Raw genomic sequence first — 22,330 nt, 5'->3', positions numbered from 1 at the left:
GGCACATTTTTACAGCTGGGATATTATATTTCAAATAAAACGCTTGTTCCGAAACTTTCAAGACTAAATTTAATAGTTAACATTCAAAATTTCAAGCAAAGTATGAAATAAATCAAATGCTATAGTTTGCAGTTGATTTTAATAATTATGGAGTACTACTGTTTTATAAATCTGTCGCATAATATGCATTCGTTTATTCAGCAAAATCATATGAAGTGAAAGTAAACGTTTGACGCTTGAAATTTTCACACAGTCATCAAACTTTGGGTAATCATCTTTTCTGGTCAAATCGTCAAGGGCTAAAATATTTAGTGCTCAGAACATATTGCAATTATTAGCATTCTATACTGAACCCGCAACTGCTGGACTCTTGATAAGTGGTGAACTGATGAACAAGAGCGATGAGCAAGGTAGTAACACCGGTGCAAGTGGAATTAGTTGATGTTGTTTTCTGTATTAACGGTAAGCATATTTTTTGAGTATTATAATTACATTAAAAGCATTAATAATGCATTGGTTGCGATGAATGAAAGTGCTTGCAGTTTCTGGGGACGGGTAACGGATAACGAGCAGAGGGCGAGGACTCCCTACAATTGAGGCAAACGCGAAGTTCGTAATTTTTCCGGTGGGGTTCCGCGAAGGTCTGAAGTTTGGGAACCTGTGATGTAGAAAATAAAGTACAGTAGGCGTCGCTTAATGAGATCACGGTTAATGTTATCATTCGCTTAATGTTATCAGAATCACGAAGTCCCGAAACACTTGTATGTTAACACATGTTAAAAAAGTCGGATATTGTAATCAGCGTCTTCGTTTATTGTTTTCACTTTTTCATAAACTTTCAATTTTTTTCCCCGTTTTTGTTCCTTAATTAACAGAAATACATAGGCAAACCCTGACGAACTTTCTGCGTAGCATTTTGTGGTTTTCAAAGGCAGTTCAAAATTTTTCTAGGAATGAAGCTATAGAAAGTTCGCCCCCAGTGACCTCAGACACCCCCTAAGCAAACTTTCTTTTGCACCTAAAAAAATTCAGTCGCTGGACATGTTGCAGGCATTGATTTTGGACCTCCATTGTTGCAATAACTTTGTAAACTATTAAAGAATTGCTTCGAAATTGAAAGCAAAGCGAAGTTAAGTTAAAATTTAAACAACAAGCAAAACTATGCGGGAAAAGATAAAAAAGTTGAATGTGCTTTGAAACTGGTTTACGAATGTCAGGGAAATCGGTCATATTTTACTTCACCTATTACTGTGTGATTAAAAATTGCATAATTTAGCTTTAACTTTTTATAATTCAGATTTTCCATTCTGTTAATTTAATAATTTAAAACTGTGCTCAGTTGAGTCATTGTGATTTTAACTTGAGGTGGCCAAAATAAATGCACCTTAATTTTAAAAAAAAAAAAACATTATTTTGTGTCACCTGGATTCTTTTCGGTTATTGTTATCAAATTGTATTTGTCCCAAAGTGATCACATTAAGCGGCGCTTACTGTAATTTGAAATTGTGTCCACCTTTATATTGACTTCCTGTATGTTAAAATTCTGAAAGGATTTGATGTCAATAATTGTCGTCTTTTTTTCAGGAACAGATAATACTTATCTTTTAATAACCCTAATATTCGCGATGTTATAGCAGTTATAGTAGGGGAATGTGGGGCAAAGTGAAATAATTTAGGTAACTTACCTTTTCCAAAATGAACAAATTTAAAATTCGTTCTGAAAGGAAGTACATGAAGAAACAGTGTATTTTGTATTAAATGTACAACTTGCATTGAAATATTATTTTTCATTTTTGGCAGTAAATTTGTACCTTCGAAAAAAAGTAGACAATTTTTGTTTTAAAAATCAAAGTGAAAAATAAAATATTTTTCTGTTGAAATATGTTTGATTTCATTGCTTAAAATGTTTTTCGTCAAATAAATGTATATGTACTGCAAAGGCAATTATTTTCGCAAACCGTAACTTTCGCGAAAATGAAGATATCGGCGATTTCGTCAGCTGAAAGTTTCGCGAATTTCATGCGAACAAAAAGGAATAATGATTTAAAAATATTTTATACTTAACAAATTGTATTAATTTTCTAAAATCAAAGCTAGCCTAATATTAACTAAATTAGCACTGAAATGGACATCAGTACATTCCAACTAATATTTAAAACAATAATAACAAAAACTTTTTATAGTAAAAATATGTTTGATAAATCACAAAATATCACAATATGGGTAGTAAATTTTGAAAATGTCTTGTAAAATTATATAACTTAATCTTTAGAACAATTTATTGTTTGACTGAAATCAACTGTGGACACAGTTGAAATACTGCAGATAGTGGGCGCTGAAAACTGAAAATTCCTCCCCCCCCCCCCCCTCTCCTTTCCCCACTATTTCACTTTACCCCATATTATCCTACGAATAAATAATTTTTAAAAAATGCTATCGGCTTGCGATAAAAGCTGTCACAACTTAAAAATTTCTGAATGGGTAGGTAGGACTCAGTAAAACGTCTAGAACAAGCCTGTAAATTTTCAATGCATTTAAAAGCAATTTTTAGAGATATTATGTATTGCGACAGCTAAACTTGTATGGAAAAATCAGTTTTGAGAACACGCAACTAGTAACGCAAAGAGTTTTTTTTATTTAAAAGAAAGGCAACAGAATGAACTATTAGTTTCAATTATTTGTTGAAGCATAAAAGTAAATTAAATAGCATCATTTCAAAAGACGATAATGAGAACAATTGCGTAAAAAGGAATTTAAAAATGTACTACCAGTAATCTGAAGTTGATGTCAGTTTGCACTGAAATACTTAATTTTCAGGGTTGGCCAGATTGGACGCAATTGTGTTGGACCCAATGGGTTTTTTTGAATTTTAAAAAACCCATTATTTAGCCTACTTTTGGGTTTTTTTTAATTTTGTAAGAAGTTTTTAAAAAAAATAATTCAATACTTTCACAATTTAAACTTCTTTTTCATTTGTTCTTCACCACAGACAATGGCCATAAAAAATGAATTTTGAACTTTAATAGTATTTCTTAACTCTTAACAGCATTAAAAAATACTTCAAAGATTTTAAATAAATATATTTAACTTTTTTCTTTAACTGGTCAATAAATGACTCAAATTATTTTGACTAAGTCCTGTCACGCCTGATTTTCTCAATATTTGTAGATTGTACAGAGGAAACTACTCTAGCTAAAAGGCTTTCATGTGAATTATTTTCTGCAAACCAGCACGTTACAAATCTCGAATAAACATGAGGTATATTTTTTAGAAATTAACAGGTTTTTCAAATCGTCGGGCAGAAAACAGAACAGAATGTACAGTATTTTCATTATCTTACGAAAAAGTTTAATATTTCTTACTCTGTATACAGAAATAGAAAAACTGGCAACATAAAATTCAAAGAAATGTCTTGATTAGGTTGGAATTCAGTAAAAAGGTAGTAAAAACTACTTAAGGTTTTACTGTAGTTTTGCATAACAAAATGAAATACAGTAAAGTAAAATGCAAAAAAAAAATGTAGTAGTAATTAAAAACGAACAATAGATTTTATCACTCGAGAAGTTACTTTGGCTTAACTGTTGGTAATCATGAAAACTAAAAAATCTGAAACTTCACCATTCTTGGGTTTTGTCGTCTTTTATACTTTTCTTCAGAAAACGCTTAATTTTAACCAGTTTTCTTTTTTTACCCCAAGACAATTTTTGCGCTTTGTCCACATACTTAGCTACAATATGCTACAAGTACCCTACATTTTCCCTAAAAAAGGCAAAAAAAACCCATATTTCTTTTTTTAAGAAAACCAGCTTCAGTTGAGTTTTTTGGTTTTTATTTTAAAAAACCCAAAAAACCCTGGGTCCATGGGCTTTTTTGAAAAAACTCTGGTTTTTGCCAACCTTGTTAATTTTTGAGTGAAGTAAAAAGGAAACACAAAGCATTTTAGAGAAACTGAAAGATTGAGGTTCAATATTAGAGTAAAACTTAAAAATTGATATTTTGACAAAATCGCAATTTATAAAGATGTGTGGATACAATAAATAAAAGCATAAGAAAAATTATTTGGGATCTGATTTACATCGTAATCCTCTCATGCCCCACAATTGGATAATTCAAAGATTTTTCCTTCCCTTCATATGGAAAGGGAAAAATTGTTTTTTTTTCCTAAGCACTTCAGTTGTACATAGTCGTGGAGCATAAAATCTATAGAAAATGCTCAAGAAATTTCTTTCAGAAGAGATGATTCAAATAAGCAAATATTTACAGTGTTCATACATATTTAGTGCAAAAAAAAAGATAAATCTGATGACATAAGTATTCGTACATTTAGTTAGTAAAATTGATTCAAATGCAATTGATAATTTTGCAATTTTAATCCGCAAAGAACAATCAATATTTATAGCGTTCATACACATATAGTAACACCAAAAAAAAAAACACCTTAGCGATAATCTGAGTGACATAATAATTTGCATCTCTAATTACTAAGAATAATTTAAATGCAAATGATATCCGTAAAGCATAAATAAATATGTATAGTGCTCAAAACATTTAGCAAAAAAGAAACAACAAACATTGAGACAAACCAAATGGCATAGTTAATCGTATTTCTAGCTGATAAAATTTATTCAAATACAATAGACATCCGCACAGCACAAGACAAATATTTACACATATAGCACCAAAATAAAGAACAAAATTTAAAAGCCAAGAAACAATTTGATTAACATAGTTATTCGTATCTCCAATTAGTAAAATTTATTTAAATGCAATTGATATCCGTAAAGCATAAATAATTATTTATAGTGCACATACACACTTGACAAAAAGAAAAAAAAACATTGAGATATACCTATTAGCATAGTTAATCGTATCTCCAGTTAATAAAAGATTTTCAAATGCAACAGACATCCAAAAGCAGAAGTAAATACTCAGGCCGTCTAAAGAAACGAGGGCGCCCGGGGTGAATATTTTTAGGTGCCCTCCCCCCTCCACAAACACAAAAATGAAACTGGTTATACAATACTTCAGTATACAACGTTCATCATACAGAGTAAAATGAATATTGCCACCTTTTAAAAGCCTTCACAAGTACAGTGGGCGTATAATGGAAAAGTATTAATTACTTTCATATCTTAATTGCTAATAACAGATTTTAATTATCAAATTGTAGAACATGTTATCTTTGTGGGTTAAAAAAAAAAAACAGGAATTAAATATAATGTGTCTAATGTGTTAGCATTTTAAAAACTATTCAGGAAAAATACTGAATGGAAATTGAAAAATAACTAAATTGTAATGCAGAAAAAGCTTAATTTATGGCACCCTCTCACGTCTTAGTGCCAGGGGCCCACTTGCCCCCCTCTTCGGACGGCCCAGTAATACTTATAGCGCTCTTGCACATTTATTTAAAAAAAAACACGCATTCAGATTAATGAGTTACATAATTATTTAAATCACTCGGTATATCTCATACCAATTTTATAATTTTATATAAAATGCATTTAAATGCTGCAAATATCCACAAGGTAGAAAAAACGCTTTTAGGGTCTTGAACTACTTTATTCAATCACTAAAACAATTACAAAAAAAAATTTAAAAAAAACGTTCAGGGTCGCAATTTAAAATTCTCAAACCAAAAACGGTTTATGATGTATTAAAGATTCTCAATGAAACTCTTACTTGATGTATGCAAATACCACATGTTGATTCGGTGAGTATCCAAAACGTTCCTTTACAAGTGCATTCCAAAGCACCGGAGCACCCCCAGAGACGCCCCTTCCCAGATGATTGGAGAAAAAAAGGAACTAAAATGGACCTGCCCGTTATCTGACTTTATCGATGTATTGTATAAATCTTCGACACTGACTCCGAGCTATTGTAACACATGTCAAAAGTCGAGTGGTTAACATTTTCTTCTCTTTTCTTCTCCCTTTCACTCTGAATACAGATTTACTGATTAGCATCAGTATTTATCAAGACATAGGAGCTTAAAACAAAGCGCCGTTTTAAGGCCCACAACTGGGTGATTTTTTCCCCATTTTGTTTTCGCTGAAGGAAAACAAAAGAGCGTTAGTCATTATCTGTATTCAAACATCGTTAAAAGAGACTTAAAAAATTTTTTTTTAAGATTTTGTATTCGTAGTAGGGTAATAATTTTCTTGAAAGTAATTATCATCTAATTTTCTGCCCTGAAAATTTATTGCACTTATTTTTCTCCAATTTGTGTTTCTGTGGCAAATCGCAGAAACAAAATCAAGATAGAGTCAACGCTCTTTAGTAAGTCCTCCCTTTACAAGCAACCCTTCCGTTATAGCGACCGATGCATGAAATCCTGTTTACTATTTCATAGATGCAATATTATTTTAACGTTCGTTAAAATGTCCAAACTAACTCGCTCATTCCAATTTACCGTCCAGAATTACGTATATTAATTATGCTTCTAAGGAAAAATATTTCCACTGAAATTAGTTGTTTCATGATGAAACGGTCAGAGAAATGAGGAGAACGGTACACAAACAACGGACAAAATGTTTTTTTTTTCTTTGGAAATATTCGTTAAAGTGGAAGAGAAAAAACTAAAACGGGGCGGGGATTTCATACAATGTAGAAGCAAATCCATGATCTGTAAATTTAAAATAATTTACAGATCATGTGATTAATGTCAGCAATGTTCAGTGTATTTTGCCGTTTATTGTATTATTTTTAAAGTGATGTTTACTTAATATCTAGTATTTGTTATTTTGTTTAGTTTATTCTCTTTCAAAAGGATGCGTGACATGTAAAATTTACTTTTAACTCTTGTTAAAAATCATGCAATATCTTGTGCGTAACAGTGCTCCTAAAAACGACCCGTTTTTATTTGAACAACAGTGGTCCTCAGGGGCGGATACGGAATTTTTGTTAAAGGGGGCTGGGTTTCATTGGCCAGTAAAGTGGAAGGGAAAAAATTATAATTTGAACCTTCCTCAGAATATAAGACATATCGCAAAGCAATTAATAATTTTTATGGCATTTTTTATGGCATATATATATATATATATATATATATATATATATATATATATATATATTATTGTGAAAAATAAAAATTTATTAATTGTATAGTATGCTGTTTATATTTAAATTATAAAGTATTTCAAATAAATGAAAGTACTCATTTTTTATATTTAATGTGTAGAGAAAATTTTCGTTTCAATGAAAAGATCAAAGATCCAACATTGTTGCATTAAAATTTTATATAACAGAGATAAAAAGTACATATGTTCAAAACATTGCAGACACGTGTTTCAGAGTTTACATGTTTACATTGTAAAAGGAGCCATTGTATGACGCAAAAAGATGTGAAGTTATGGAGAATATGCACTTAAATACCAAGTTTTGCCTTTTTTATGCTTGTTAGTACCCCTTAAAGTTTTTTAGCCTAATTTAGGCATAACCCTTTTTCTGACATTATTTCAATTTTCAAGTCGAAATTCTTTATTATTTCTTCAATTTGGTCTAGAAGGTCAATCTCCCCTTAAGTTTCTAGTTTCTACAACCCCTACAAACTATCCCTTGGTTTTGTTCAAACTCATATCCTAGCATCAAACTGAAAGACTGATCTTCTCGATAGTGCCACCAGCATCGGCAGGCCAGGATCTATAAATTTCAAATTGTGTGCCCTCTTCAACAAAATCTTAGGGCTCTTCCCCAAAGGCCAACATTATATGTTTGCAACGCTAATAAGTCTTAGTGCTAGTTTTTTTTCTTTTTCTTCTTAGCCATTTAAACACGTGGGTTCCCCCCCCCCCGCACTGCGGGGTCTGCAGGTACGCAGATCCGGGCCTGAGCATCGGTGGCTTCATGAGCTAAGACAATAAAAGTTGACTTTCACTGCGTCAAAGCAAAACTTCATTAAATAGCGAAAGTTTTCATATTTCTTCATGCTGAGAGGCTGGTCACGTTACTATAAGCTCGGAGTAATATGAAATTGTAACTGTAAAATAATTCGAATAAAATAGCACATGAATATAGAGGTAGAAGAATACTCTGGTTTTCTGAGAATCAATAATAATAATGAGTGAAGAAAAAATGTTTTAAATTCATTTGACCCTTCGACTCCAACCTTGGCCCCTTGAATCCAACCTTAGCGGTCTTAGTAATGAACGTCGATTTTATTGCAATATGATAAAGACGTTTCACCAGGGTGTGTATTATGACAGCGTGGGCCCAGGGGCAAACAATTCTTCGCGGTCTCCTATACATCAGTTAGACAGTCACAAAAAATGAAAGTATCACAAAATAGCTCATGGTTATAGAGGTGAAAGAATACTCCGGTTTTCTGAGAATCAATAATAATAATGAGTGAAGAAAAAAAATGTTTTAAATTGTTTGACCCTTTGACTCCAACCTTGGCCCTTAAATCCAACCTTGGCGGTCTTAGTAATGAACGTCGATTTTATTGCAATATGATAAAGACGTTTCACCAGGGTGTGTACATGACAGCATGGACCCAGGGGCAAACAATTCTTCGCGGTCTCCTATACATCAGTTAGACAGTCACAAAAAATGAAAGTATTACAAAATAGCTCATGGTTATAGAGGTGGAAGAATACTCCGGTTCTCTGAGAATCAATAATAATAATGAGTGAAGAAAAGAAATTTTAAAATTCATTTGACCCTTTGACTCCAACCTTGGCGGTCTTAGTAATGAACGTCGATTTTATTGCAATATGATAAAGACGTTTCACCAGGGTGTGTATATGACAGCATGGGCCCAGGAGCAAACAATTCTTCGCAGTCTCCTATACATCAGTCAGATAGTCACAAAAAATAAAAGTATCTCAAAATTAAACTTAAAAAGTAGGGGAATGTGGGGCAAAGTGAAATAATTTGGCAAAATGAAATGGGGAAATATTTACTCTGCTTATAACGCCATGTTACCTAGTAATATTTTAACTATGTAGTAACATATGTAGTTTATTCCAGTATATATATATATATATATATATATATATATATATATATATATATATATATATATATATATATATATATATATATGAAAATCAAAGAATATGATAGTACAAGCTATTTTCAAGAATTGATACTGAAATTGTAATATTTTGTTGTAAGTCAAAAATTATTTTGATATTATCGAATGGTAAAGCTCTATTCTTACTAACATTTTAAATATTAATTAAGACCTTCTAATATTCGGTGCAGTAATTATATAGTTAATATTTAGCTTATTTGTATTTTTAAAATAGTTCACAATGAGTCAAGTGCATGCGGGACAAAGTGGATGCGGCAAAGTGAAATTAGTTCATTTCGTTTACGCATTTAATCATTTACTAAATCACTTACACTTATTCATTTATTAACTAATTTCTTTTCATTCCTACATTTAATAATTCTCTTATTAATTCATTGATTCACACATTTTTTCATTCATTTACTATTTTAATGACTCATTTAGTTTCCTTCATGTATTAATTAATTTATTTATTTATTTATTAGTTTATTGTTTCGTTATCTTTTCATTTATTCAACTATCATTTGTTTTGTTCATTGTTCAAAAATATTTTTCACAATCGAATAGAAAATATTCCATTCGAAAAATATTTCATTTTTCACTTTTTCCCATTAAAAAAAATGAAAAATTTCTATTTTTTTTCTTTTTTTTTGAAGAAACATTTTTACCTTTCGAAATTAAAAAATAATGGTCAGTGCAAATTTGATTGTAAAATACAATGTTTTTTCTTTATGTACTGCAATTGTCAAAATAAATTTCCAACTTGTTCATTTTGAAAATGTTCAGTCGCCGTTACTATTTCGCTTTGCCCTACATTCCCCTACTATGCAAATATCAGGGCCAATACAGACTACACTGCAAGAAAATTCGAAGCGTCACACAGTATTTTTGAGCAACATTCCGGGATTTCACGGGTTCCCACCAGCTTCATGTGAAAAACGAGCATATTTGCGAAACTTTTCCTGAATCGTTACTAATTTCATGAATGCAGACTTCACACATTTGTGAAAAAAAGTTTTATCTACCAGTACAAAGATATACTCAGCTTTTTTGTTAGGTATTTCACCTTCAGCTTACGGTCTTCCAGATTAACTGAGCCCAAACGAGGGCAATAGACAGTATCTGGATACATTGCAGTTTACAAAAATTTCAAGCAGATAAGTTATTTCTTATTTGCTATTAATTCTGCTTTTGCTCGTATTTGCTTTAGGAGCTTTACTGGAGGGGAAGGGGGATTATGACGGTGAAAACAAATTATTATAAAGATATCTAAGATTTCTTGGAAAGGTTCCTGATTTTTACTTCCTTTTACAAAAAAAAAGAAGTATTGTATTCGCGAAAATATTTTCACTCAAAAATCGACCTTAATTTCCATTTTGCTCATCCCCGAATGAATGTTGAGTCTTTTTTTCGACCCGACCACAGATGCATATATACCTAAGAACGTATAGATGCCCGAAATATCCATTTTGACGTTTCCCGAGTTAATTACAACGAGTTTTCTTGTAACGTCTGTATGTACGTATGTATGTGCGTATGTGCGTATGCATGTCGCATAACTCAAGAACGGTATGTCCTAGAAAATTGAAATTTGGTACGTAGACTCCTAGTGGGGTCTAGTTGTGCACCTTCCCTTTTGGTTGCATTCGGGTGTTTCTAAAGGGGGTTTTGCACCTTTTTGAGGGGGGGAAATCATTGTTAATTTCGATGCAAACACAAGTTATGTTATATTTTGGCAGACACTTGACGATATATCGCCAGTCTTTTGGTCGCCAACTTGGTGACAAACTTGGCGATTTGTTTTTATTTTTTTTAATCTGGTTTCAATTTGGCCACTGTTGGTAATATTTAGAAAGTTAACTATTGAATCACATTAAAATTGCAGTAATGGGGAAATAACATTAAATTGGTGTAAAAAGGAAGTCAGGTGATGCATACATCAGCTCGTTTATTCTAGAAACTTGACTGGTTTTTATTCGACAAGCTTCTAAATTCTACCGAAAAATTCCAGGTTAATTTCAGGAAGGTAACTGACTTTAGCGGGAAACTTTCCAGTTTTTCTTAGGGTAGAAATTATGCACATTAGTTTCCTGGGCCGTGGTAGTCCGATCGGTAGAGTGTCGGATTCGGGGCGGGAGGGTCCTGAGTTCGAAACTCGATGGTCGAAGACCCACCGTCGTCATTAAAGGGGACTGGGCGACGTTAAATATGCTCGTGGTCTCAATGTCCTCCAAGTGAAACGATACCTCTGTGGGTGATAGCACCAGGTAGCTATTAGCTCCTGAACTATTTCTAAATTCACATTAACTGTTCGATCCGGTGATGGTGTTGCCATCTATCGGTATATAAAATAATGGAGGCAAGGCACTTAGTATGCAGTCCTCGACATAAATACAGTTGTAGTCAGTTGTGACTCTGAATAGGAATAGGATTAGTTTCCTATTATTTTCCAGGAGCGTTCATGATTATATATTTATTTATGGTTTTTTTTTTTTTTTTGAAGTGAAAATTTCCTTAGACGCATTGCGGTGGGGAAAAACCATTCATTTCACAACACCATCAACTCATCCCACCGACATTTGGAATACATCGCATGAGTCTCATAATCCGATTCCTGAGTGAGAGTCAGTTCGATTCACATCCGGTCAAAGCATTTCTTCTCCAGAAGAAAACATTTTTAAGCTTATATAATATTTTTGAAGTGAAAAATTCTTTAGACGCTTTGGGTACATTTTGAGATGGGAAAAACAATAATGTTTCTGATGTCGGTGGTACATGTGTTTGTCATTGCTACTCTGCAAATGGATAGCTAATTGTAATGGTTGTTGTTTATATTTCACCGGCCAAGTCTATAAGCGCAATATAAGTTTTTTTTTACATGAAAATTTATTTATTTATTCTAAAGATGCTTCTGCATTACTTCAAGATAACATTGGGAAGAGCTTTGATGATTTGCCAATGATTTTGAATGGAGATTTTAGCATCAACTTTGCAGATGACAAAAATCTACCAATAATTGATTTTTTAAATTGAGAATTTAATTTAACGATGTCCATTCTTAGCACAACGAGATACAAAAACTCCTGTTTGTGAAAATTGCAACACCATGAAAGACGCATCATAGTTGAAGTAAGTTTAATACAGTTGAGTGGTAATAGTAGAAATAAATGATTACATTTTCAAACCAAACAAACAATAAAAAGAGATAGAAATAAGTATTTTGTGTGACCACCACGCGCCGCAATAAGAGCTGCTACACGACTCGGCATGGAGTGAAACATGGTTTGATTATCTGCCTGCGAAAGAGTATTCCATATTGTTTGAATGTGCAACCAAAGTTCGTCTGTCGAAGCAACAGGACGAGGATCACGAGCGAGACGCCGCCCAACGAAATCCCACACATGTTCAATCGGTGACATATCCAGGGAATATGCAGTCCAAGGAAGAAGCTGTACCTGCTGCCAATTAAGGTAGGATTTGACAGTCCTGGCGACATGTGGACGGCCATTATCCTGCTGGAATACAGCCCCTGGCAATCTTTGCAGGAAAAGAATAGCTTGTGATTGTAAAACTTCGTTTATGTATCGGGTACTATTCAAATTGCCCAAAATTCGTAGCAGTTGTGATCGTCCATGATATGCTATGGCACCCCAGACCATAACTCCGGGTTTCGTCCACTGTGGCGTTCGATAATGCACTCCAGAATGTGCCGTTCACCGGCATAGCGTCTGACACGAATTCGGCCATCATGGTGCCACAAATTGAAGCGGGATTCGTCAGAAAAGACGACCTGCTGCCAATCAGCACGCCAGCTCCTATGCACATTGGCCCATTGTAGCCGCAGGTGGCGATGGTTTTGCGTGAGAGGAATCCTGTTTAAAGGAATCCTTGCGAGCAGCCTTCGCTGCAGCAGACGTCTCCAAATTGATGAAGCACACAATGAAACACCTGTAGCTGTTGACTACTGTGCTGCCAATTGTCTAGAAGAAGCTGTGCTGTTCGTCAGCGTCATACGCACCAGGTGTCTGTCATCGCGAGCTGACGTCAGATTTCGGGGTCCACTCCCGGATTTTCAAGCTGTCCGACCCTCGTCCGTCCACTGCTTCCAAACACGCATGATTGTGCTGCTGTTACGCTGCACACGAGCGGCTACTGCACGATAAGAATATCCAGCTTCACGAAGGCCGATGATTCTGCCCCGTTCAAACTCTGAAATTTGCTCAAATTTCGCTTTCTTTCGTCGAAGAGGCATAGTAAAGATTCAGGTTTACTCCAGCATATAACCACCGATAATCATACACGCCTCGCTATAGCCGTCTATTTATATTCGGTTCGATCCGCCGTTCAGAGGGCGCTGCTCAGCATACGCCTGCGCTACCGGTCTGCAATTCTAATCATTTTCATATCATGCCCTACTTTACATTTCCTGCAATTTCCAGCTCACTCGCGTAAGTCCTTCGTGGTGTTGCAATTTTCACAAACAGGAGTGTACAAATGATACAATCTTTATAAGAAGTTTGAGTAGATTCGAATCAAAATTTTTTATTTCCTATTTTAGTTACCATAAACCTACAGTATCAGTTTTGGAATATAAATGGAATTTTGGAATATGTGTGTGTGTGTTAAAAAAATCATGATTTTTTTTTTTTTTAATAAAAAAAGTTGGAATTTTTTAATATAAATCAGTTTTTTTTGAAATTCAAATCGAACTTTTTTGATTTTTACTTCCCTTTCGAAAAAGGAAGTATTGTATTCGCGAAAAAATTTTCACTCAAAAATCGGTCTCAATTTCCCTTTTGCTCACCCCCAAATGAATGTTGAGTTTATTTTTCAACCCGAAGACACGTGGATACATGCCTAGGAACGTACAGACATCCGAAATATCCATTTTGACGATCCCTGAGTTAATTACAACGAGTTTTCTCGTGACGTCTGTATGTACCTATGTATGTGCGTATGTGTGTATGTATGTCGCGTAACTCAAGAACGGAAGTCCTAGAAAGTTGAAATTTGGTACTTAGACTCCTAATGGGGTCTAGTTGTGCACCTCCTTTTTTGGTTGCATTCGGGTGTTTCTAAAGGGGTCTTTTGCACCTTTTTGGGAGGAATTCATTGTTAATTTCGATGCAAACTCAAGTGGTGTTATAATTTGGCGGACACTTGGTGATATATCGCCAGTCTTTTGATCACCAAGTTTTGTCGCCAACTTGGTGCCAAACTTGGCGATTTTTTTAATTTTTTTTTTTTAAATCTGGTTTTAAAGTGGCCATTGTTGGTGATATTCAGAGAGTTAGAGAGAGAATCACATTAAAATTGCAATAATAGGGAAATAACATGAAATTGGTGTAAAAGGAAGTCATGTGATGCAGCCGTTACAGCTCGTTTAAAAAGACTTTAGAAAATTTCGTGATTCTCTAATTTATACTTTTAAATATAATGAAACTTAAAATCATTGTTTTAACATTTTAAAAACAATTAAATTTCAAATAACGCGAAAAAAACATTTTCATATCATCATACAAAACCAGTTTAATACAGCAGCTAATAATTCAAAACAAGCTTAAAATAGATTGCACAGTTGTACATATGTAAATGCATAAAAACAGGGCAAACAAATCGGCATTTGGCATTTGCCAAATGTCTTTTCATCCAGAAACTGACTTTTTTTCCCTTTTCGAAATGAACCTCAAATTATCTTGCATGCCTCAAAATTCGAATTTCCCGTCATGCAGGTCAATCTCACGGCATGTCGGCTAAAGGAGGGTATTACAGTAAATTGATTACGTGGAAAGTTCAGTATGTGTATTGTTGATTATTTTTATGCATGGAAAACTGAATAAAACAAACTAAAAATTCATTTTTCTAATACTTCCTATATTTTCATCAATATTTAATTTAAAAACGAACTGAAATAGACCATACCAAAATATATATATGCTCAGATTGCTGATAAACGTAAAAATTAGAATGTAGCTGATATTTTGAATTTATAAATTAGAAAATTTTAAGTTTTGAAATCACAAATAATTATTAATGAAAATTAAACACAACCACATACACTCACGCGCGTGCGCACATACACACCAAATTTATTTCGTAATTTTAAATTTTCACTTCTGTCGGCAATCCCATTACTGCCTTTTTTTTTTTTAACAGTGCATTACAATTTCTACTACAGCCTAGAATTTATGGCACGACTATAGAAAACAAATGTTTCCCTTTTCAAGTCAAAAACACTGGTTATTTTTTCTAATATTAACTAAGAAAAGTAATATTGCAGTGATGAATGTGACGAAGCATTTTCAATTTCCCTAATTTTTCAGAGGTTCTTGTTATTTGTTATGCTTGCACCAGCAGTTTTCATAAAACCCTGATCTTCACAAGAACAAAACTTTTTTTCAGTTTCAAAAGAAAAATATAAGTTTTTAACTTTTAACTTAACTTAACTTAAATACTTTTAAAACTACGCAAAGTGATGCCAATAGATACAGAAAACGATAGGTAGTTTTAATAAGAAAAAAGTACTTTTACATTCAAAATCTTCAGGGATCCTTATAATCCAGTATATTAATTTGTTTCGATGATGTGTAAGGGTAAATGATGCATTTAAAGTGTTGCCACAAATGTTGTGTTGAATGACGTTTTTAAAAACAGCCGTATTAAATTCACACCATATTTATGGCAACAATTTTGAAAGTTATTCAAGTTTTTATTCATTCATTTTTTTTTTCCATCATCCCCCCCCCTCTTCGAAAAAGTTATTTTAAAAAAAAATGCGTTTTATTAACTTATTTAACAGCATCTAATTTCTGGCAACATTTTTTAAGGTTAATTAAGGTTTAAAAAAAATCATTCTCCCGAAAAAGAGAAAAAAATGCCACAGCTATAATAGGAAAAGAATAAATTAATGAAATTTTGGAAACACTTGACATAACAAACGATACCTTCTTCACAGTGAGTCACCCTATTTGTGATTCACAAAACTCATATCGCACCTCAAGGACGTAAGTCAACTCAAGATAACTCGAAGTCCCAAGGGACTGGCTAAAACGTTCAAGTTATGGGAAGTTCCCACATCCTTCTCCAGAGTTAGAGACCCAATGAAAACTTTGAGATACAGTAATATTGGAGTTATAAGTCTTCGAGTTATCGAGCGTTGACTGTATTTAAGGAGGGCATCGAAGCAGCCTGGTTCCTCCCTCCCCCTCTCCAAAAAAAAAACCGCTTCAAACCACTCATTGTGAATGAGATTTAATATTTACAAACTTAATTTGAAAAGTTCTCATAATATTTGAAATGGGTCTTTTCCGAAATAAAACCCTATTTTCCCTCCTGTAGCAACTCTAATTAAAGAAGACCATCACTCAAAAAATGAAATTTTATTAGTTTTTCATCGTTACTAATGGCATATTTTCATTTTTGCTTAGCCTTTCAAGTTATTCAATTTAATTCCAGTCATTGCAAAAATTCAAGCATGTTCCACAATAATTGCACAAAATCGTACATGAATTTAAAACAACGATACCTACCATAAGACTGCATAATTCAAAACGTTTCTCTTGGCTGAAAATAAATATAAACCAAATTAAAACTAAATTTTAAAACGACGTATAAAATTTTCCAATGCCGCTTCTTAAAAACAAATAGATTTTAAGTTGTTGCCTTCTCCATTGAGAATGTAAGATGCCTAATTGCCTATATGAAAAAAACATGTTCAGTAATCAACTTAAAATTTACAGCCATTTAACTGCTTCCGACAAGTTTGAACTCTGTATTACACACTGTTTACTGTGTTGAACACTGTTTAACATCAATTTATCAACGAAATTATGAAAAGAAAAATATTTGATAACACGACGCCTTTAAAATAAAAGCGAAATATTCAGCTGCATTTTTTCCAATAAAATGTGTTGCCACTCAGACGTAATTTTCTCATTTCCATTCCTCCGCTTTTCAATTCTTTCCAAGAATTCCAGAAATTAATGATATAATATGTTTTTCAACTTTCATAATCTCTTTAATGTTTGTTTCTTTTACTAGTCCTGTACCATTTTCGTACGTACCGTTTTCAGGAAGAGATAAAGAACCTTTTTCTCCTTTTCCATTTTTCACGAAAATATTTTGTTAATCAAACTATTGCTAGTAGAAAAATCTTTAATGCAACTTTTCATTTCTCTATCGGGTAAAGTGGGTGCATTTGCTGATTATTAAAGAAACTTTCCACTCATTTCTTTCTTTTGTTTCTTGCATTTATTTGTTTACTAGTGGTACCCGCACGGCTTTGCCCGTAGTTGAAAATTAAAAGGTCATTCGGTTCGCCTGTATATTTACAAATAATAGATGACGAATTTCTCGCCAATTGGCTATGTTCATTCGCTCTCACATTCCACGTCATGATAATTTCGTAATTTACTTGTCCATCTTATGATAATTTTGCTCCGGAAAATGTTCTTAAAATTGAAATAGAAAAAGAACAAAATCGAATTTTTGAAAAATTGCTTCGAGGTGTACACCCCCATGCTACAAACTAACTTTGTGCCAAATTTCATGAAAATCGTCCGAACGGTCAAGGCGCTATGCGCGTCACAGAGATCCGGACAGAGGACATTCAGCCTTATTATTAGTAATATTATTATTACTTCAGAAACAAGGTATTTTCCTTTGCTTTTCGTTATTTTTTTAATACATGATCGACAAATTTTAAAGGATGAATTTTCGATACAATAAACTTTTTTTCAAAATATGTTCCTCATTTTCTACCGTGTTTAATAGTTTGGAGAATTTTATCAACTACTGGCAACCAACTACCATATCGGCGTCTCAGAGCAACAGTGGATATCTTACTGTTATTCTGAGACTTTGATATCTTACTGTTGATCTGAGGTGACGATATGTTGAAACAGCATCGGTCAACAGCTCATAAATATTTAACAAAATGCTTAACATTTGATATCGAAGGGTATTGGTGTCATTTTGACTCTAATCTATGTGTCTAAGAATGTAGATATCAAAAAAACTGAAAAAAAAAAATTGCAAATCTTAAATTGATTGCAAAAATACAAAGACAAAAGAACGCAAAAGCGAAACGGAAAATTTAAGTCCCGTTGATGCATTTTTAACAAATTCAGATTGAGTCATTTACGGATTGGCGCCACTATTATAAGTCTAATTTATTATAAGCTTAACAAGCTGCAAAATGTATCGCAAAATGCTTGAGGCCCTAGCTTGGATCTAAAACCATCTCTATTTTTTTTTTTTTTTTTTTTTTTTTTTGAGCAATCACGATTGCTTATTGCTTTTATTTGACTGTTTTTGACGTTCCTTTGATTTTTTCCACCGGCACCTTCCGCAGCATCACCGTCGACCGGCTCCTCACGATCTGCACCTCTAGCGAAAACCGTCTCCAGGTTTCGTCAATATCCTACACTTACACGCATGCGTACACGCACCTACACACATATACATATATACACCTACACACACATACATACACCTACACACATTCACAAACACATACACACAAACACACACACACACACCTGCACATTCACATACACACAACCACCCACACACTCATGCCTTCAAACAGACACAAACACACATGCCTACACACAGACACAAACACATGTGCCTACACACATATACACATACCCCCCACACACACCTACACACAACTACCCACACACTCATGCCTGCACACACACATACCCTCCACACACAAACACACACGCTTACATATACACACACACTCGTGATTGCGAAAAACATAATTTGAATTCAAGATGACAAAATTCAAATTAATTTTTTTTTAATTATTATTATTGCCCTTTCTTGGTTTTCAGATTCTCGTGATATACGCTGTAGAACTAATACAGTTGGAATTAATTCGGTAGCTTTATTGCTTCCGGTTGGAATCCTACAAGCTAAAAAGATAAATATACATTGTAACACAATTTCGATGTGTAAGAGAAATGTTCAAACAACGTGTGCAAAGGTTGGAATTCTTTTTACCTAAAAAGAACGCCTTTCGTTGAAAGTTTTTCTCATGTTTCGTCTAGATTTAGCATTTTTAATGTGCACGTTGTAGGAAATGTACTTCAATGTACCACATTGAAGTACATTTCCTCAAATGTATTGGTGCTACTTCAAGTGCTAGAAACCAAAAAGAAATTCCAGCAAGATAATGTAGTAGCCGAAAAGTATCATTTCTTAATGACTACTTGCGAAGGGCTTGGCGTCCAATTGTTCTCTGCAGCCAAGTGTGTCAATGCAAAGTTGTTACTCAGCTAAATGCAGTGATTCTCTTTCCTCGGCAAATCTTTAATCGTTCCTTCCGGCAGTTCCGAAGCTCGCCAAGCATTTCTAAACAATTGGGGATCAAAATGAAATTCGAGGGAAGTAGCCCCGAGCTCTTGGACAGGAGGATTCATTGAACCAGAGGAAGAGATTCAAAGCAGAGGAGGAAATCCTCCTCGCTCCAAGAATTGACTCCTTACCAATCGTTTATCCGGTTTGCTCGTTTCGACCACTCAGCACTTTTCGCCGCTCATTGCTTTTATGAATTCAGCCTTTTATAAAATGCTTTGAGCTCCCTTCCGATAAAACTTTCACGACGAAAAACTTATTTACACTTGTATAGAGCAAAATCATTTCACACGAATCCCTTATTAAGTTCATAAAGACCATATTTTTCTTCGTTTGAAATCAATACCTCTAAAACGATAGGGATTAATTCAATATGAAATTAAAACTTCCTTCTGAACAATTTACCATTTTCAAAATCATTGGTATATTTTTGATTAATTATTATTAATTATGGCAGTCGAAGCTTTTACAAAGCAGAACTTTCGCGCAGTCATCAATCAAAGCTAAACCAACACGCATCTTTCAGTTGAAACCGTTTCGTTTATCTGAGCATGCACAGAGCCTTCCGAATTTCAAACTATTGAACTCATTTCAACTAAAGGCAAGTTTGCTTGTTTTAACAGTATTTTAATTAAATTTATTTGGGTTAGAGTTACTTTTATTTATTTATTTATTTTATTTATTTATTTATTTATTTTACGAATGAAACTAAATAACTTTTTTGTTTACCAATTCGTTAATCAAAAGTTCGTTAACATTTTTTTTCTTAGTTAAAGTCGAAAACTGTCTATAAGGTTCAACTTAGGACTAGAAACTGATGGATTTACTTGTTAGAGGAAACTGTAATCATTTTCAATTTATGAGCAAAAAAATCAGAAGAAGAAAATGGAATTCCTTTTTGGAGTTGAAAAGAGTACACCATTAAAATACGTTCAATGTTTCACCAAGAAATTGGTTCTATCAGAAAAAAAAAGTAACTTCCCCAATTTAATAGAGCTTTTACAAATACTAGTCGAACTAATTTCATGGTTTAAACCACATTTTAAAGATTTTCTAAGCAAAAAGTTATTCGATTTACAGTGCTAACAATATTTTTTTAACCTTACTTTACGTTATATTACTTAATGTTTTTTTTAAAGTAGCGTATCTTGTCCCTAAAATACTAATCATCACGAAGAAACATATCAGCTCGATGTCATGCAGAATTTTGGCAGTAGAAATAGGTTAAATACGGCAGAAAGTATAGCTTGAGTCAAGAACTAGAGGCTTTGCCAGTTAAAAGGCATTGCAATTATTTTTTATTTATGAAATAAAGAAACTCATCAGAAAAAAGGAATCAGAGAAAAGGAAATTTCCTTTTTAAAAATAAAAACAGTAGGGCAGCTAAGAATCGAGAAGAAGTTTTTGTCGGTGATGTATTTTGTTCTGTGTATCTGGAGAAATTTCTTTCACTCAATTCAGGATCTACAATGCTTCAATGTAAAATGAGAGGATCTTTTTTATAGCTAAACCAAGTACTGACACTGCAAAATATATGAAAAACATGATTAAGAATCGTTTCGATTCATAAAAGTAGTTTTAATACAGAAGTAATATTCATTTTTTATTTATTTATTCTTTTACAATAAGACCAATAGTTTGAATTTTTCAAAGATGAATGAAGTCGAGTTGTTTCTCGGACAAATGTTTCTTGGGGAAGAATAGTGAAAGGAAATAAAGCCTTGGTTTAAAAAATATATATATATAACTCGACATGAAAAACTCGATGAATCTGAGCTACAACACAGCAAATAAAATTTGCCATTATATTTCGTTTGAGAACTGCGGTTAAAAGTAGTTCTCAGTAACGGAGATATTCTTCTAACAAATTTCTGAAGCCGGTTTGGGTCTTCTGATTGACGCTTTCGCCGTAAAAAGAAGTTTCTCTCTATCCGCGTATCCGATAAAAGTTTAAGACTGTATCATTAAGTTCGCCGACGGTCTCGAGTGCTTGCGGAGGTGGATTCCATCCCTACGTGAAGGTTGTGCAAGTATGAATCGGCAATAAAGCTGGAAAAAGGTTCCTGACAAAAAAAAAAAATCCCGACTTTTAGCGGTTTTAATATTTTATTTCCCAAAGAAGCGTTAAAAATGAAAACTTATTCGTATATTTCCAGCTCTTCGTGAGTATTGTGAAAAAGTCGATTTCCAAGATGAAACATTTCCATTTTTTTCTCGAGTGGAACATTTTTTTTTTTTTTACAAACCAATGCAAAAGTGACTTTGTATCAGAAATGCAATTTCGACTGAAAAAGTCGGTAGAAATGAGCCTTTTTTTTTCTCGTCAGTAGCTTGCGTTGAGTATTCCGTGAGAAATATAAGGTGGAAAATAAGATTTCCGTAGGTGTAGGTAGAAAGTTTCGTGTTCTTTGAAAGATGCAATCAATACACTGGTGTCCAAAGTTTAAGCACAGTTCGTAAAATGAAGAACTTAAGCAAATATTGGTAAAACTGTTGTTCAAAATCATTGATAGATAATCATGATTTGAAGGTAAAACAGTGTCAAACGGGCTTCCGCAGTTCAAAACATGCGAGCCATCAAAAACAATGTAAATACGATTCACGTGCCATACGAAGATTTGGCGATTTATGTGCCTTGTTACTGTGCGATCCTGGTCGAGGACTTCCTTGAAAGTCAAAATATTCAACGCATGCAGTGACCCGCTTATTCTACTAATCTTAACTCGATTGAGCATGTGTGGGATATGCTCGTGACAAGTTGTAGTCCTTCCGTGATATGGCTAGCAGAGGCCACCACACACTTGATTAAACTATAGTGCCTAGAAAGAGTAGTGTGCCGACCGGCGCTTTTTTTCCCGCGATTCGTGCAAATTTCTTTTAAGCGCTTTTATGCAGTTGCGTTAGGCGAAAATATGGTTAACACCTGGAATTAGGTTTCGTAGAAAACATGAT

General features: G+C 33.6%; 1 protein-coding gene across 1 annotated transcript in view; it reads right to left on the bottom strand.

Annotated features, from left to right (window-relative positions):
- LOC129231172 (uncharacterized) overlaps positions 1-5,815 on the bottom strand; it is a 227,175-nt gene extending 221,360 nt beyond the window's left edge. The window contains exon 1 of the mRNA XM_054865420.1: positions 5,680-5,815. Within this exon, the coding sequence (XP_054721395.1) occupies positions 5,680-5,701 (22 nt within the window). The 5' untranslated portion in view covers positions 5,702-5,815. The remainder of the gene's footprint in view (positions 1-5,679) is intronic.
- Positions 5,816-22,330: the final 16,515 nt, after the last annotated feature.

Source organism: Uloborus diversus, chromosome 10, assembly GCF_026930045.1.
Source record: "Uloborus diversus isolate 005 chromosome 10, Udiv.v.3.1, whole genome shotgun sequence".
In the NCBI taxonomy this organism is placed as follows: domain Eukaryota; kingdom Metazoa; phylum Arthropoda; class Arachnida; order Araneae; family Uloboridae; genus Uloborus; species Uloborus diversus.
Note: the sequence above shows the minus strand (reverse complement) of the source record. Positions and strands in the feature narration are given on the sequence as shown.